Source organism: Branchiostoma lanceolatum, chromosome 11, assembly GCF_035083965.1.
Source record: "Branchiostoma lanceolatum isolate klBraLanc5 chromosome 11, klBraLanc5.hap2, whole genome shotgun sequence".
In the NCBI taxonomy this organism is placed as follows: Eukaryota; Metazoa; Chordata; class Leptocardii; order Amphioxiformes; family Branchiostomatidae; genus Branchiostoma; species Branchiostoma lanceolatum.
Genome location: NC_089732.1, coordinates 17,976,537 through 17,993,832, shown reverse-complemented (window position 1 = coordinate 17,993,832; position 17,296 = coordinate 17,976,537). Strand labels below are relative to the sequence as shown.

Sequence of the window (17,296 nt, the reverse complement as noted above, 5' to 3'; positions counted from 1 at the left end):
CCACGAAAGGTCCTACAGCAAGTTCCACCCAGACGACTTTCAACATGACATCAGTATGGTGCCATGGCACTAATCTCCAAGAAGATCTAATGGTTGCGAAGACCGTATCCACCGTGTCTACCGAGGCTAAAGAGCAGGGCCCCTACGCGAGCGAGCCAACGAATCGAGCGATAGGGGTCCTGCTTTTAGGGGGGTGTTGTAATTATCCCGTGATTGGACCTGGACCTTGATAGGACACTTTCGGGCACGTTTCTTCCCAGTCGCTAGGCGGCGTGTATGTTGGTGGCGGGAACGACAGAACAGGCATCCTGTCACATGCCAGACCAGTAGTCGATGTCGTATGTAACCTCTGGTCCTGACGGGGAGGCAGATAGAGGGCAGGACTGAGACAACGAACTGAGGGCCTCCTCATTGGGCTCAACTGCGCCGGAGTAGCCGTAACACCAGCAGACCGTCACAGTCCCTCTTCAGTAGGAAGATTTTTTTCCCGCCTCAACTTCGGTTTGAAGACAACCATCAGCACCCTCTGTCGCCAGAGACACTTGTAATTTCTCAGGTAGAATGCCACCTTTCAGTGAACAGCATAGACGGATGTTTGCTTCCTGGTTGTTGGAGATTCTTTCAACATCGCCGAATACCAGTTTGTTGTCGCGTGTGAAGCGGTCGGGTAGAGTTGGCTCCGTGGCAGTAAGGTTTTGGCAGATGTCGAGAAGGCACCCTCACTTGCCGGCTGGATTCGATTCGGAAGGAATCGTCCGGAGTCGTTGATCAGGAAGAAGATGTGGTCTTTGTCGTATTCGGTGTAGTGTGAGTGTTCGCGAGACTTGCCGAAGACAACCACGTCGGCGTATCGCACAGACTCGGCAAAACTCGGGTCAAACGACCATTAGGGATGACAAAGTGACGGGGAGCAGGCCTTGACAATAAGCACACTAATATTGAAATAGAACTTCGTTCTTCAGTGCAGACAGGACAAGTGCGGGAAGAACGTAAAGGTGCAAATGAAATGTAGAAGGTCCGGGAATGTTTGAAACATACGTTACATAGGAAAACACCTGTGAAATGTCAATGTTTGAGGCGGAGGTGGCTAACCGTATGGTTATTCATGTTTTAGACAGCATTAATAACAACATGTTCAACATGGACGGACCAGTTTGGTATGGAGTTTTGTCAGGGATGCAGTGAAACAATTCAAATGTTCGCTCGATGCGACCCACCCCCAACATGACCCATGCCACTATATTAGGGTACATTGAGGAGCCCCACGCCTATCGGCATCAAACCAGTAGGCTCACTGGATCCTTTCTGCATCAAGCTATCCGTATAGGAAAGAAGCTAATTTGACCTTGTTGTTAATTAATACACCTATCCGTATAGACAAGAAGCTAGTATGACCTCGTCGTTAATTAAACTTATTTAGACAGAACTGTTACAGTGTGGGTATATGCCTAGTCAATATATGTGGCCTACATTCAACAAAATAAATTAAACAAAAATCTACTATCAGACCGACCTTCTCTGTCAGGTTAATATATAATGATGGCATCTGTAACTCTGGTAGACCTGATAAATGTCAACTACTGCTTAGGAGGTCATTTGCATAATCATTAAAAGCACGCTCCGTTCGTTAGTTGTGTATTTCATACACGTTGGAGGTATGTGTTCTGCGGACTCTAGTTTCAACGAACGACTTGACAATTAACCAATTGCAAAATACTATTTCCAGGTACTATAGCCTCTTTGGCACATTAAGGACTACATACTGACCTCCAAAGGACGGGAAGTCGGTAGATATCCCGGCAAAGTTTATTTGTTCCTCTTGCACGGTGCAGGCCTAGATGCCCTCCTTCAATGTCCTTGAAGTTTTACCCAAAACAAATACAACGGTGGTAACCTCGCAGACTTATATTTTGCCGATGCTGGGGTATTTTTGCCTTCGCCGTAGGCAGAAGGGTATATTTTTGGTCGGGATTTGTGGAATCATGGTGTTGGCGATATAACTCTTGATACCATGGACGGATGTTTGTGATTTTTAGTAGGTACGTTTCTGTTGGGGAGACGAAGGTCAAGTTCGAAGATGGGTCTTCTGGGGGATTCCTTTGGCGCTAAAGTGGACATTTTGTGTTTGTCAATTTGTTTGTTGGTGGTATAACTCGCGAGTAATTAAATGGATCGTGACGAAATTTAGTAGGTTGTTGGGGGTCGGGAAAACGAAGGTCAAGTTCGAAGATGGGTCTTCTGGGGGTTCCTACGGTTACTACAGGGGGCATTTTATTATCTACATTTTGGAGGAGGATAACTCAAGCAGGGTTTGGTAGATCTTAATTGTTTTGGGCAGGTAGAAACAATTAGTGATGATTAACAAAATGAGATGCAAATCAGGTCACGATTTTTCATGATTACTGAGAAAAAGTTGAAATTCCCTTTCAATTTGCTTATTAAGTCTATATATTCAGGTTAAATTGCGCGCTCCCCGTGGGACGTCCCTGGAGGACACATGTGGAACTTTACTTGGCCTGGTGCAGGGCTCTGTTTTGGGGTCTGGGAGGTCACACAGGCATTCAAACACAGCAGCCTCACGATCTAACGCTCTCCCTGTTGGAAGGTATAGGTTTGATAAAAACTGATTGATATGTCAATTATGAAAGTAAGGGCATAATTATATCTCCTCCAGTAGGGAGGGAATATTCTGTTTTTGATTGCCTGTTCTTCTTCTTCTGCCATAAGCAAAGTAGATGTGGGGTAGTAGCTCTACTAATGGTATTGCAGAAACTTATATGTACATGGTTCTGATGTTATACTTGAAATGTAGGTACCTTTAGGAAAGGTAAATACACCTGTCCATAAATTATGCTTATGAGGACTTCATTTGGATAATTTATGCTGAAACATGTATTACCCTTACTGCAGAAGCTACGGATGTCATATTTGAGATGTCGGTACCTTTAGGAAAGGTGAATACACCTGGACATAAATTATGCTAATGAGGACCTCATTTGCATAATTTTTGCAGAAACCTGTATTTCCTTTACATGCTATGGATGCCATATTTGAGATGTAAGCACTTTTAGGGAAGGTGAATACACCTCGACATAGATTATGCTAATGATGACCCAATTTGCATAATGTATGCAGAAAATTATATCTTTTATATGTCACATGCTTTGGATGTCATATTTAAGATATAGGTACCTTTTGGAAAGGTGTATACACCTGGACATAAAATATGCTAATGAGGACCTTTTTTACATAAGTCATGCAGAAACTTGTATTTCCCTTATGGTACATGCTACGGATGTCATACTTCACATGTAGGTACCTTAAGGAAGGTTAAATACACCTGGACATAACTTATGCTAATGCGGACCTCCTTTCCATAATTCATGCAGAAACTTCATAATTCCCTTATAGTAAATGCTAAGGATGACATATTTCAGGTGTAGGTAATGGGAGGGGATATCCTGCATTTTCTCGAAAATGTTGCCTTTCTACTTTGCTTAATTGATAAGAAAATGCCATGATTCCAAAGTTCTAAATAACGGTAATTTGATACTTGCATTCGGAAGTTAAATGAAGGTGAACATCATCATAAATTAAGTATTCAATCCATAACACATTTCAAACACATCTTTCTATACAAGTTAACACCATTCGGCGAAGGTATGGGATTGCCGAACTCTAGTTCAGAATTCGTTTTGAGGGGGTACTTTAGAATTTGACTATTGGCACTCAGATTCGACACACTGTCTCTCACAGACGCTCAAAATTGAGTCCCCATTACGTTGCCTGACATCCGATTTGAGATGAAACCTCAGCTTTACGCAACACGTGTGCTGTCAACCTGGCAGATATTTTGCTGCAAGGTCCTGGCATTAGTTTCTTACTGCACCGATTCCATAATCTCCAATCAGATCCTCCGGTGGTAAAATCGTAAATTATGTCGGCCATGCATTTTTACATGGGGCACCCGGGTAGAAAGGTCCCCGATTCTTCGCGGAACCGGGAGCTTGAGAAACGATATAATTTTGTTTTTCTACATCTGGTTGGAGATCGTTTCCTGACCATATTACCAGCTCAACGGTAAAGCAATTGCAAATGCATGGTAACAGAGTCAGAATGCTAAAAAAGACACCACATTGTCCCCTCTATATATCGGCTGGAAGATTAGCTCATTAGTCACGCAAAGCGCGCAATACATTGGAAAAACAACTCCTCTAAACACCTCAGATATCTGCTGAACTCTATACGTTAAATCCAAGTGAGCCCCGAATCATGGCCCCGGCCAGTCCACGCATAGTTCTGTAATGAACCGCAAAGTGACGGAAGAACATGTTTGTGCTTTAAGTACTATGTGCATGCCTTTGTTTATGTTCTATTGATGTTTTGTTTTTTCAATTTTTGTTTTTAGAATCTTTATAAAATGAAGTGCAAAAAAAGAGCAAAACTGCTTCCATCCCCCGGGTTTCCTTCTTGGAGTCTGTAGATTCAGCCCTAGGCCCAGGCCCATGAGAAAAGCGACAGCTTGTTTAGTATTGGCCAAGATAACCTATCATTCGTGTTAGCGAATATATCATATCAGACCCTCATATAACATTTCTGGTATCCGTCATTACGGCCTGATAGCTGAGAGCGTGCTTTGCCGCTAGTTATGTCACTCGGGGACTAGGTAGTACTGTACATTCGTTCATGGTGATTTTCGTGATATGGGAGGGGGGAAACATTTCGGTGTTATACGTTCGTTGTTGAAACAACGCGAAGTAACTCTGAGATGACACATGTTCGCTGTGTTATGATTTCGCAATGGAAAGGTCATCCCGAAAATATTTTTTTAACCCGAATATTTCCAAATTTACCGTACGTATAAAACAATCGGCAATGCCTCCTTGATTGATTTTTTTATCGAAAACGCCCTTGTACAACAACGGCGTGCCCAGTGCTGAGAAAACCGTCACCTGTCGCAATTCTGTTAGATATAAAATCATTATTCCTCCGAAATGCGCATATCTTATAACAGTTTATAATCGTAAAAATGACACGTTATCAGCCGATACGTATTTGGTTTTCGCGCGCACGCATATGACGTGGCAAAGTTATCTTATCGATATTAACAGCAAAATGTATAAAAGTATTCAGAGAACACAACTGAACAGTCTGTTCTGTTAGGAGCGGTGGACATCATCAGGAGTCACAATGGTGAGAAACGCTTCTTATTTTTATAGAATACAACAGAATTTCCTTTTCATCTAGTAATTCTTTCTTCCGTTGAAACAAAATAAAGAGCATCGGACACAAACCGTAGTAACCATAAAAAGCTTTTAATTTCGAACAGATTTGTAACATGTTAATCTATTTAGTTTAAATCAGGCAGATGAAAAAACTTTCTTGAGAATGCCTTGCTATTCTCGTGTTCCTGTCCTAACGTTGCAGCCCACCGCGAAACAGAGCGCACAAATTGATATCTGATATGTGACTGTGGAACATATTAGCGAAGCCTTAGGGGCAAGCTTAATAGTATACTTTACGCCCGATTTGCAAGAATTCCCAGAATTCCACAGGAATGTCAGGAATCCGTACGGCGAACTCTGTGGATGCCCTCCTGTCACTTTATACCTCGTTAGCACATCTGGAATCCAGGCACTCAGCTGTCAATGAAAGATGACCTACTTTTACGTGGTGTCCGATTTCGTACTGGTGGGAGTGTGTCAGGGAGTTCACCGAATCTAGTATTCTAGCTTTGGGTTTGCACATCCCCGTTGATCTATTATCATAAGAACGTGCTGAACATCATGCCTCCCACCAAGTAACCTCTGTGAAAACCAAAACTTGAGGAGATTTAAGCATATATAGAAAGTCAAAGTTTTTAACGGAATGATAAATAACATGGGTTACCACTTGGGCAGTCTACACTGAACGCTTTACGGGGAGGCGTGCGGTGTCGGAAAAACAACAGTAGCTCCTCGAAAACATATCCTACAGAGCTCGAATAACAACCAAAACGATCATAGGAGCCCCAGCAAACCGAATTTCTAAACTTCCGGCCTAGTTTCTCACTCCACCTATCCAACAATGCCAGAGAAAAAAGACACTTCAACGGCAGTGTGCTCCGGCCTTTCCATATATGCTAGGAACTCTTCGAGTTACATGGTGCTTTTCTATATCTGCTTGGCAGATGCCTTTCTGATTTCTAAGTGCATTTTGCACAAATATTATGGCAGAGCTAAGATCTAGAGTGATATACGTTGGTATCCTTACAGCGAAGTAAGACCAGTCCAGACACCTTCGCTATGGCAATAATTTTTAATTGCCACACTTATTTATGTTGAGCCCAACATACTGTTGGGCGCAACATATTGTGTTCGTAAGGTTTCTTTCTCCTGTCAAATCTTGTAATCGACGCAGCTCGGTCGTCCCTGTACCAACTGAGCTGAAATTTGGTATACAGGTAGAGTGGGTAAATACCCTAGGATCTTTTTTTCATTGTTTCGATATTGACCTTGAAAGTGATTTTATTGAGGTTTTTCTGACCAAAAACGTACATTTTGGCCTCCTGTACTCTGGAAATACATCCAAATGACCTGAAATTTATTATGGGGGTACATTGAACAAATATTCAAAGAATCCCATTCGCACCCCCCCCGGAAAAATTTGAAAAATTGAACCTTCTGAAAGGCCATTTCCTGTGTTTTTGAAAGGCTTTCAGAGGAAAAATCAGAGACAAGCGAGCAGTTTTTTTCTAGGTTTTATCCTCTGTGGCCTTGCTGCATGGTGACACAAATAAGTCCGCCTTGAAAGAAAATCTTGAACATTAAAAAGTGGACCTGCAAGCCTGTGAAAGTGGACCTTCAAGCCTGGTGGGGGGGGGGGGTTCTTCCGAATCCAGACGTGACGATGCAGCCTTAAAACAAGAAAACAATTCAGGATATCCAGTGGGAGATGCTGCCAGTCTGCATATTTTGAATAAACTTATAATCCACCTCAATTCACCCCCGGGAGGTGGATTGAATGAATGCGAATCAATACCGAATTCGGCTGTTCACATTCAGGACCATTCAGGAAAACCTTTTCGAATCGATTCGAATTGGCCCTTGATGCAAAGTCTGTGAATTTAAAGATAGCCCGTCAAAAGGCACTCAGAACTTTTCAACTAAGAGTCATGTCAGTTTAGGTCGACGCGTTGACTTGGCATTTCGGATTCATAAATGAGAGACCTTGAACTGGTACCCCCTAACCATCTCTGTCGAAGACTCCGATCGGGATAGTTACCGGTAGAATCAGCCATTATGCCAGATCACACGTATACAACTATACAGCTTTGTCTGGTGTAGTGTTATGTTTAGGATTCCAGGTTGTTTCACCATGTTGGCATAGATCAGGACTATATCATATGACAATGGGATGTAATTTACATCATTAATTAGTTGATTTATTGATCATATCACTGGAGTAGTCACATACTATATTGCTATCCATTGTTTCCGCCCTTTTCATGTTACTTTCATGTTGGAAACTTAATTCAACGTCTTTGTATCTAGTTCAAGGCCGTGTTTGTGTGCATCATCGCTTTGGCGACGGCAAAGGTACGTCCACGAGAAACTTTTCTTAGAACTCCAAAATACATATGAATTATGGACTTATATTAGAACATGTATATGGTATGTGTGCATATGTGTGTGTGTGTGTGTGTGTGTGTGTGTGTGTGTGTGTGTGTGTGTGTGTGTGTGTGTGTGTTTGTGTGTGTTTGTGTTTGTGTTTGGTTCCGATTGCATTTTAGACGGAATTCAGGAAGACAAGTAAGGTTGATTTGGGAACTTCCCTTCGCCTTTTGCACTAAACTGCATCTGTGTACAAGTGGAGTTATTGATAGCATACTTCAAATACCCCGCCGCGAGGCCAAGTAGGGGGTACTTCATTGACATTTTACCTTAAGCCCCTGTCACACTTGTGCGTATAAGCAATTCCGTGTGAGTTCCGTGTTGACTTTTGACAATACGCAGTTGTACGTTCAAAATATAAAATTTCTTAAGTTACGCGTAACGCACATATAGCGTGTGAAAAGATTTTGCGTAAGAGACACGTACGATTTGCATATGAAGTGCGAAATGCTATTAGACTTGCAGCGAATAGCTACGTATCAGGTGCGTGTCGAAGGGCCAAGCATCGAATATTCGATTCTACTTCCGGGTTTTTCTAAAACGGCACAAGATCGAACATCGTTGACACGAGTAGCGCGGGGACGAGAGGCCAGGTTAGCTTCTGACGTTTAACCGTTTACCCGCAAAATAAACACCGGGGGCCGGTGATAACGGTGAGATCAAGAAGATAAGGACCAATTTGAGCCCTTTTTGTAGCTAAACTTTCAATTATACATGTTTTTCTTCTGATAATTTGGCGAACATTTGGGTCTGACGTCAGGGATTTGTTAACAGTGGCTTATTTCTAGTCAGTATACTAGCAACCATACTCTAGACGCTCATGTTTATAAACGGCAACTGTTGTACAGAAAGTATCTAATGTTTTGTGTCAGTCCAAAAATAGGGGGAAAAAAACTTGAAGTTGGGTCAGCTATAAACCCGGACTTTTAGTTGCCTCACAACCACACACCATCCACCCTCCTCACCCTCTTCTCCCGTTATATTGATTTGTACATATACAATGTAGCCTGGGGTTCAGCGTTGGTAGCTTTAGTCCGCTCCCAACGGTCGCTACCCCGCGGGAGAGGTAGACAGGAAAGTTTGACAAAGCATCTATTAGGTATATGGGACAGTGCAATGTTGCCGTAACGTTACATGATTTTTATACACAACTTTCTATTGACTACACACTGTGGCAGTGCGATGCCCGCAATTGGACACGGCACAAAAGGACTGGGTACGACACAAAGTTCCGAGTACGGCAGGAAATTCGAGTGGGTACGGCAAAAATCACCGGGCACAGCACGAATTTGTAGCGGGTACGGTACGAATTACTAGGTACAGCTAAATGAGTTTTGTGGGGGTGTTATAGAGGCCCGCGCCCAACATCGGTCAGGGCGGAGCCAGTAACTTTCTCGGACAGTGGAGTTGGCATTACACAAACTAAACAAACTAAACAGTCTTTGGTTAACAGGTAAACATGTATATAATTGAATACTTTATGCACTTTGTGACAGCTCAGTGTCTTCAAAATCAGCAGATTATTTCCAGTCACCAAAACCAAAGTTGATCCATATCTGTAAGCGTAAAACCCATTACAAGCTGAGTATGATGTTGATCACAAAGCTAACAAGACTGTTTTTCACATCATAAACAAAATGTTCAAGTTGACCTGCACATGTTTACGTCTTGGAGTGTGAACAACTCTAACAAGAGGAGAAGGGGGCTGTTCCATTGTATGAAATCACCGGGAGGACAAACTAAAGCCCCTGTCACACTTCTGTGTACAAGCCCGCATGAGTTGCGTATGTACATGTTTTTGGTTTACAAGTTTGCAGCCTAAGAAGTATTTCCTTCTTTTGATAACTAGACTGCTCTACGGTGGGTCAAAGTAGAAAACAACTTCCTCCCCGCAAAATTTATCTAAACAAAAAAAAATGTTACTGCGGAACTCACGCGCACTTGAATATACGCACAAGTGTGACAGGGCCCTTATATAATGTTATATAGTACAGAACAGCCTTATCGAAATTACCTGAGGGACCGCGTTCCAATGTACAACGCGCAAGCAGCCGCGTCTTTAACAGAGCGAACATTACTGCGCCATCAACCATTCAAATCTACAATAATCCAAATTAGTAATGTTCCTGGAAATCATGGCACACGTTTGCGAAGGTTTCAGGAACTCTACGTGCTTATGATATGGATAAAAACAAGACGGACAGGTTCATTGGCTTCATGCTCACGGGGTAGAACGCGCGAGGAGCCGCGTCTTCATTACGGAGTGAACATTTTCTATATGAGTGCTGCGCTCCCCTATATACAAGTCGACAATAAGCTATATATGAAATAAAAGCCATGGTTTCTAAAAATCAGGTAACGAATTTTCATGACGATTCATGAACTTTACATGCTGACAACGCCGTTACACTTTTGACCGCGAAGTTCCATGATTGCACGGAGAGCGACCGCACGCGCAGGTAGAACGCGCTAGGTGCGGCGTCTTCATAACGGAGTGAACATTTTCAGTATTGCACGTCGTGTACTCAACTATTTTAATCAACATCAAACTACGTACCAATGGAAAGCTAAAGTTTGAGAGAATCAGCATACAAATCATAAGAGGGCTAGTGAAATCTTGGTGTTTACGACGCCGTGACAAAGGTGAACATCAAGCCCCGTGGTTTCTGCTTCGCCGACGCGTTCGAATTGTATTCGGAACGCGCGAGGCGCCGTGTCTTGTTTTTCAACAAAGTGAACATTTTCTATACGAGTGCTGCGCTCCCCTGTTTTCAAATTAACAATAAATTATATATCAAATGAAAGGTAAGGTTTCTGGAAATCAGCACAGATATTTTCAAGAATATTCATGAACGCTACATACCTGCTGCAAGCCATCAAAAATGGCGTAAAATACGCAATGTTCAGTGGATAATTTCTTATAGTGTGACTCATTTAAAACCAATAAGTTGGCCGCTGGTGGGCGCACCAATGCTTGTTTTTTAAGCACGCCAAATTTCATGGACCTGCAGTCAACCAACTTTCTGCTAGGAGTGTTAAAGTAGAGCCTACTTGAGGGTATTTTCACGGGAGAGGCGCGTTGCGTCGTTTTAGCGTTTTAACAAAATAAGCGTGTTCTAGAGCATTGGCCCTTCGACTACGTATGCTGAGCGTATTCCGGAAGCACACAACGTCTGCCGACCGCATGCCTGACACAATTCCGACTAATGCTAATTAAGAGCGTATTTAGTTGAATTGATATCAGTAGTTACTTAATTAAATCATTATTGGAAGACGCCTCTACAACTGACGACAAGTAGGACTTTTTATATATGTGTAACAGGGAAATTCATGATCATTTACATTATGTTTTTACTCTTTAAAGATTCGAACGTAGCATTCCATCATTTCATGTGAATCATTTCTTGTGATCATCTGTGCATTTAGCCCATCTGGGCAGGAATATACAATAAATACTATTATCATTATCATTATTACTAAACGTTATGTATACTATTAAGGTTGTATTTGTTATCTCTCTGCCCTTAACTCAATCAAATACCAGACCCGACCAATTAAATACCAAATCTGGAATGTACCCCGGATGTTCGCCGAGTACGCTATGTATACGCTATCCGTACGCTATCTGTGCGTTTGCCAAACGTTACTAATACGTACAATGCGCTGTCCGATCGCAAGACGAACGGTATTAATTCGTGACATGTATTCTTATTCGCTATACGTTCGTTTATCGTGCATTGTATCTGCGCTGCAAGTACGCTCTGTGTACGCTGCTCAGAGCTCGTGCCGCAAGAGAAGCGTATTGCCGCGTATGAAGGGCGAACACATAGCGCGCTCGTACCGCACTCGACCCATGCCGGACGGATGCACTACGTATCCATAACGTCTGAGCTGCGTAACAGCGTTCGCACGAAGGTTTTGGGTTGTTCCAAAAGTTTCAGGCGTACTGGGCCGTACCTTGCGTATGCCTGCGTACCTAAAACTTTCACAAAACGATTGAGATACGCATTAGGTTCGTATGACAAAAACGTTAATACGCAACTCACACGGACATGATATACGCACACCTTAGGTAAAAATACATGGTAGCATATGGTAGTACGTAAACAGACAATACGTATTGCTAAGAAAAATTTCTGAAAGAAGTAAGATGGGAATCGTTGTGCATTAAAACTTCCGGGGACATTAAGTATTATATGACTTATCATGTCGAAAATAGCTTGAACTTGAGAAAAGATTGGGAAATGACTTGCAGATGTGTACACGTAGCTTCGCCTTATATCTTTTTGCGGCGTTTGTGCGTGTTCTACTACTATAACGTACTGCACTATATTGCTGGCTTGCAGGCGATGCGTCCAGAAAGTAAGAGGAAAATACACTAGTATAACGTCGCAATAATACACAATAAAAAAGGTGAAGCTACTCATCTGCTAATAGAAATGACCGATGTTCTTCCTCTTGGCGATAGAAATACATAGTGCAGCCGATCGAGAATGGCGTAGTCTTCAGCCAGGAGATCGACATCGACCAGACGAACGGGTTGCGCACCGTCAGCGTGCCGCAGCACAACAGCGTGGCCGCCGCGGAGATCATCCACTCGTACAATGACGTGAGATCATTGGTGTTTATTACCCTCGCCTTTATTACGTTGGTAGATGAAGAAATGAAGACAAACTGAAGAAATTATTAGATTAGGGGCCCTCCATGGTACAGCAGCAGGACTTCCGGTTTTGATATCTGATGGTCTGGACATGCTATAGTCAAGATTTTTCAAGAAGGTTTAGGCCCTGTAGCAGCAATTTTGATACTGCAGGGGCCATTTATGCTTGAAGTTTTAAAGAAGAATCATTCAGGAACAAGTTGGCGGATCGTAATGATAGCTTGATAAGGGGTGATTGTATATTCCACCCTGGCCTGACCCTGTACTGAGACATGTTATTCCCATGTATGTAGGGCCTGACCCTGTACTGAGACATGTTATTCCCCTGTATGTAGGGCGTGGCCCTGTACTGAGACATGTTATTCCCCTGTATGTAGGGCCTGACCCTGTACTGAGACATGTTATTCCCATGTATGTAGGGCCTGACCCTGTACTGAGACATGTTATTCCCATGTATGTAGGGCCTGACCCTGTACTGAGACATGTTATTCCCCTGTATGTAGGGCCTGGCCCTGTACTGAGACATGTTACTCCCCTGTATGTAGGGCCTGACCCTGTACTGAGACATGTTTTTCCCATGTATGTAGGGCCTGACCCTGTACTGAGACATGTTATTCCCCTGTATGTAGGGCCTGGCCCTGTACTGAGACATGCTATTCCCCTGCATGTAGGGCCTGACCCTGTACTGAGACATGTTATTCCCATGTATGTAGGGCCTGACCCTGTACTGTGTCATGTTATTCCCATGTATGTAGGGCCTGAGGATGCCTTGAAACAAAACGAACGAATGTAGGACCTGACCCTGTACTGAGTCATGTTATTCCCCTGTATGTAGGACCTGACCCTGTATTGTGTCATGTTATTCCCATGTATGTAGGGCCTGACCCTGTACTGAGACATGTTATTCCCCTGTATGTAGGGCCTGACCCTGTACTGAGACATGTTATTCCCATGTCTGTAGGGCCTGACCCTGTACTGAGACATGTTACTCCCCTGCATGTAGGGCCTGACCCTGTACAGAGACATGTTATGCCCATGTATGTAGGACCTGCCCTGTACTGAGACATGTTATTACCCTGTATGTAGAGCCTGACCCTGTACTGAGACATGTTATTCCCCTGTATGAAGGACCTGACCCTGTACTGAGTCATGTTATTTCCATGTATGTAGGGCCTGACCCTGTACTGAGACATGTTATTCCCCTGTATGTAGGGCCTGACCCTGTACTGAGACATGTTACACCCATGTATGTAGGACCTGCCCCTGTACTGAGACATGTTATTCCCATGTATGTAGGGCCTGACCCTGTACTGAGACATGTTATTCCCCTGCATATAGGGCCTGACCCTGTACTGAGACATGTTATTCCCCTGTATGTAGGGCCTGACCCTGTACTGAGACATGTTATTCCCATGTATGTAGAGCCTGACCCTGTACTGAGACATGTTATTCCCCGGTATGTAGGGCCTGACCCTGTACTGAGACATGTTATTCCCCTGTATGTAGGGCCTGACCCTGTACTGAGACATGTTATTCCCATGTATGTAGAGCCTGACCCTGTACTGAGACATGTTATTCCCCTGTATGTAGGACCTGACCTTGTACTGAGACATGTTATTCCCCTGTATGTAGGACCTGACCCTGTACTTAGACATGTTATTCCCCTGTATGTAGGACCTGACCCTCTACTTAGACATGTTATGCCCCTGTATGTAGGGCCTGACCCTGTACTTAGACATGTTATTCCCCTGTATGTAGAACCTGATCTTGTACTTAGACATGTTATTCCCCTGTATGTAGGGCCTGACCCTGTACTGAGACATGTTATTCCCATGTATGTAGGGCCTGACCCTGTACTGAGGCATGTTATCCCCCTGTATGTAGGGCCTGACCCTGTACTGAGACATGTTATTCCCATGTATGTAGGGCCTGACCCTGTACTGAGGCATGTTATTCCCATGTATGTAGGGCCTGACCTTGTAATGAGACATGTTATTCCCCAGTATGTAGGGCCTGACCCTGTACTGAGACATGTTATTTCCCTGTATGTAGGACCTGACCTTGTACTGAGACATGTTATTCCCATGTATGTAGGGCCTGACCCTGTACTGAGACATGTTATTCCCACGTATGCAGGGCCTGACCCTGTACTGAGACATGTTATTCCCCTGTATGTAGGGCCTGACCCTGTACTGAGACATGTTATTCCCATGTATGTAGGGCCTGACCCTGTACTGAGGCATGTTATTCCCATGTATGTAGGGCCTGGCCCTGTACTGAGACATGTTATTCCCATGTATGTAGGCCTGACCCTGTACTGAGGCATGTTATTCCCATGTATGTAGGGCCTGACCCTGTACTGAGACATGTTATTCCCATGTATGTAGGACTGACCCTGTACTGAGGCATGTTGTTCCCATGTATGTAGGGCCTGACCCTGTACTGTCAGACGGAGGAGGGGAAGTGTTTCCTGATGCCGCTGGCTGACCGGAATGAGCCGGGACAGGCTGAGCTTCAGGCCGGACTGGACATCCTACAGGTGCATGTTTCATAAATTCAGGCTGCCTCGAAGTGATATTTTTCTACTCTCTATTTCAACTTTACCAAACCGATGTGCTGTATGAGTTAATCTAAAATTTTGAGGTCTATTTGCCGCTGACAGAGCGAGAGATCTGGATTCCTCCCTGACTGGGAGACCGAGGTTGTTGTGAATAAGTGGGCGGTGGTGGGCCGAGCAGAACGCGGCAGCCTCAGTGCCGTCCTGGCCGCCTTCCATGCCGACCTGCCCGTCTACATGGTGGAGAAGATCGACGACTCAGCACTCACGCTCGGCAGCTCCCCAGGTATACACGCCAGCACCTGGTCTTGTTTTTTACTTGAAATGCCAACAAGTTTTCCACCGGTGCGTTTCAACACAACACAACACAACACAACAACACAGCACAACATACCATAACACAACACAACATACCATAACACAACACAACACAACAACTCAGCACAACACCACATAGCACAGCACAACATAACACAACACAACATAACAGCACAACACAACAGCACAGCACAACAGTGCACAACAGTTACAGCGGGCCGGTATGATCTACCGAAATCGACCTTCTGAATCTTCTGTGTTACATATAACTTTATCATGCATCCTCACCAAGGCAAATTTACATGCCATGTGGAATGATTAGAGTTGGGCAAAACAGTAATGAAAGCGTCAGCCAGTACGATGTTTCATTCTATCATGTAGTGTTTCTGTAGGCGTCTTCTGAAAAAACAATCAATGTTTTCATCAGGGTGTAATAAACTCTGCTACTCCTTTCCGCAAGGTGGCGTTTTGACAAGGAGAATGCGGTCCAAAATTGTGACTGTATGTAACGTTACCCCCTCGTCTTTATTCTTGTGTATGGCTTACGTACCTGACGAAGTTATTAACGGAACTAAAGAATGGCGTTATGTTTTTAGCCGTCCACCCGGCCTCCCCCCTGACTCGGCGTCAGACCTGCGGGAACGGTGCGGACCCGGTCCGACAGTACGCCGTCAGCAACCCCGCCGGCTGCGAGTACCTGGTCTTCTGTAACGTCGATCACACAAGTCTGTACTCCAATCTCAGTGTCTTTGATAATAGATAGTCACAGTAAGTCAAGTTGAAAGACAATTTATCATAAATAAATGAATGAATGAATGATAGATTCATATGAACAATGAAAAGTAGTGTCCTAGATATGTCATTTGTTGTCTTCACTAAAGAACAATGAATAATGTTTTGAAGAAAAGAAGAGAATGAAAATTCGGAAAACGAAGGAGTCAAACTGGTGCCATCTAATGGCGTTTTTCATAAATAATCTGGAAAGTATACTAACTTTACCTTCCATAGCGAGGCTAGTGTAAGATTGTGGCGGCAAAACTGAAAATATTCAGGAGAAAAATTTTCTTGTTATTGACATTCAGGCACTCTTTGGCACATTTGAGTCATTATTTCCTATATCTAATGTTTACAAACGTAAGAAAACATTTGTACCAACTAAGGAAGGTTCCTTTATTTCTGTGACACCACAAATATACACTAGCTGCATCTGTTGCCTGTTCCAGATGGAGACTACAACGAGTGCCCCCGTCGTCACGTGCTGGACCAGTTCTTCATGGCGTGTCTGTGCTGCCCCGAGCACTCCACCCGCGAACAGTGCATCTACTGTGTCAATCTGGAGTAGTCCGGACAGAAGGAGTATTCCCAGAGTACTGAGACTGTCATCAAGGGCCTGTTAACGTCTCGAGATTGATTTCGTTTAATAACAGAATCTGGTTTTACAACGCAATGCGTCCTTTTGAGACGAGAAAAATGACTGAATAAAGTTTACAAATAAGAACAGTCTCAACTTTCTCTGCATGCATCAAGGTGCCCTTTAACTTTAGAAGTTGAAAATGTGTTATTTAACTAATATGTTACTTAATAAATGTCTACAATTAAAATTCAATGCATTGTTGGACATTTACAAATATACAAAAACATATGTGTGTGTGTGTGTGTGTGTGTGTGTGTGTGTGTGTGTGTGTGTGTTTGTTTATTTCTTTGTTGGAATAGTATTCAGGACCAAGGACAGATCCCTTGTGACTGGCCTAGTTGCATACTTTTGTTCGTCAGCTGGTTGATCGCTTCGTATGTAGAAAGTAAGAAACACGAACTGAACCATTTTGGTCATTAGATGTCCATGGATCAAAAGCTTCGCCTAACAGTGTACTTCTAATTGTTCGAAGTCAGGCGTTGCCCTGTTAAAAAGCATTTTGCTGTGCCAATGACATGTTTAGTTGTCGTTGGGTAGGTGGGCTTGTGTATTTGTTCCTATATACTGTTCAGCACCAAGGACGGGTCGCTTACTTGCGTGTGAAACCGCCCTGTTTCCTCGTGTGCTTTGAAAGTAAGAAAATCACAAGCATTCAACAACTTTCTTCATCAGTCAAAAATCTTCTACTGATGGAC

The 17,296-nt window shown here is 43.5% G+C and overlaps 1 protein-coding gene and 1 long non-coding RNA gene across 2 annotated transcripts in view; both read left to right on the top strand.

Moving 5' to 3' along the window:
* LOC136444474 (uncharacterized) overlaps positions 1-17,296 on the top strand; it is a 456,752-nt gene that overhangs the window by 349,891 nt on the left and 89,565 nt on the right. The window lies entirely within an intron of this gene.
* Positions 5,065-16,685, top strand: LOC136444469 (uncharacterized). Its single transcript, XM_066442034.1, has 7 exons — positions 5,065-5,193; positions 7,533-7,577; positions 12,121-12,261; positions 14,741-14,851; positions 14,975-15,155; positions 15,784-15,912; positions 16,411-16,685. The coding sequence occupies exons 1-7, from the start codon at positions 5,191-5,193 to the stop codon at positions 16,527-16,529; spliced, it is 729 nt and encodes a 242-aa protein (XP_066298131.1). The 5' UTR covers positions 5,065-5,190; the 3' UTR covers positions 16,530-16,685.

Bases quoted from the DNA above. Each gene is read 5' to 3' on its own strand.
- LOC136444469 (XM_066442034.1), top strand. The intron at 7,578-12,120 runs GTACGTCCACGA...TCTTGGCGATAG, and splicing joins TCGCTTTGGCGACGGCAAAG to AAATACATAGTGCAGCCGAT. The intron at 12,262-14,740 runs GTGAGATCATTG...CCATGTATGTAG, and splicing joins TCATCCACTCGTACAATGAC to GGCCTGACCCTGTACTGTCA.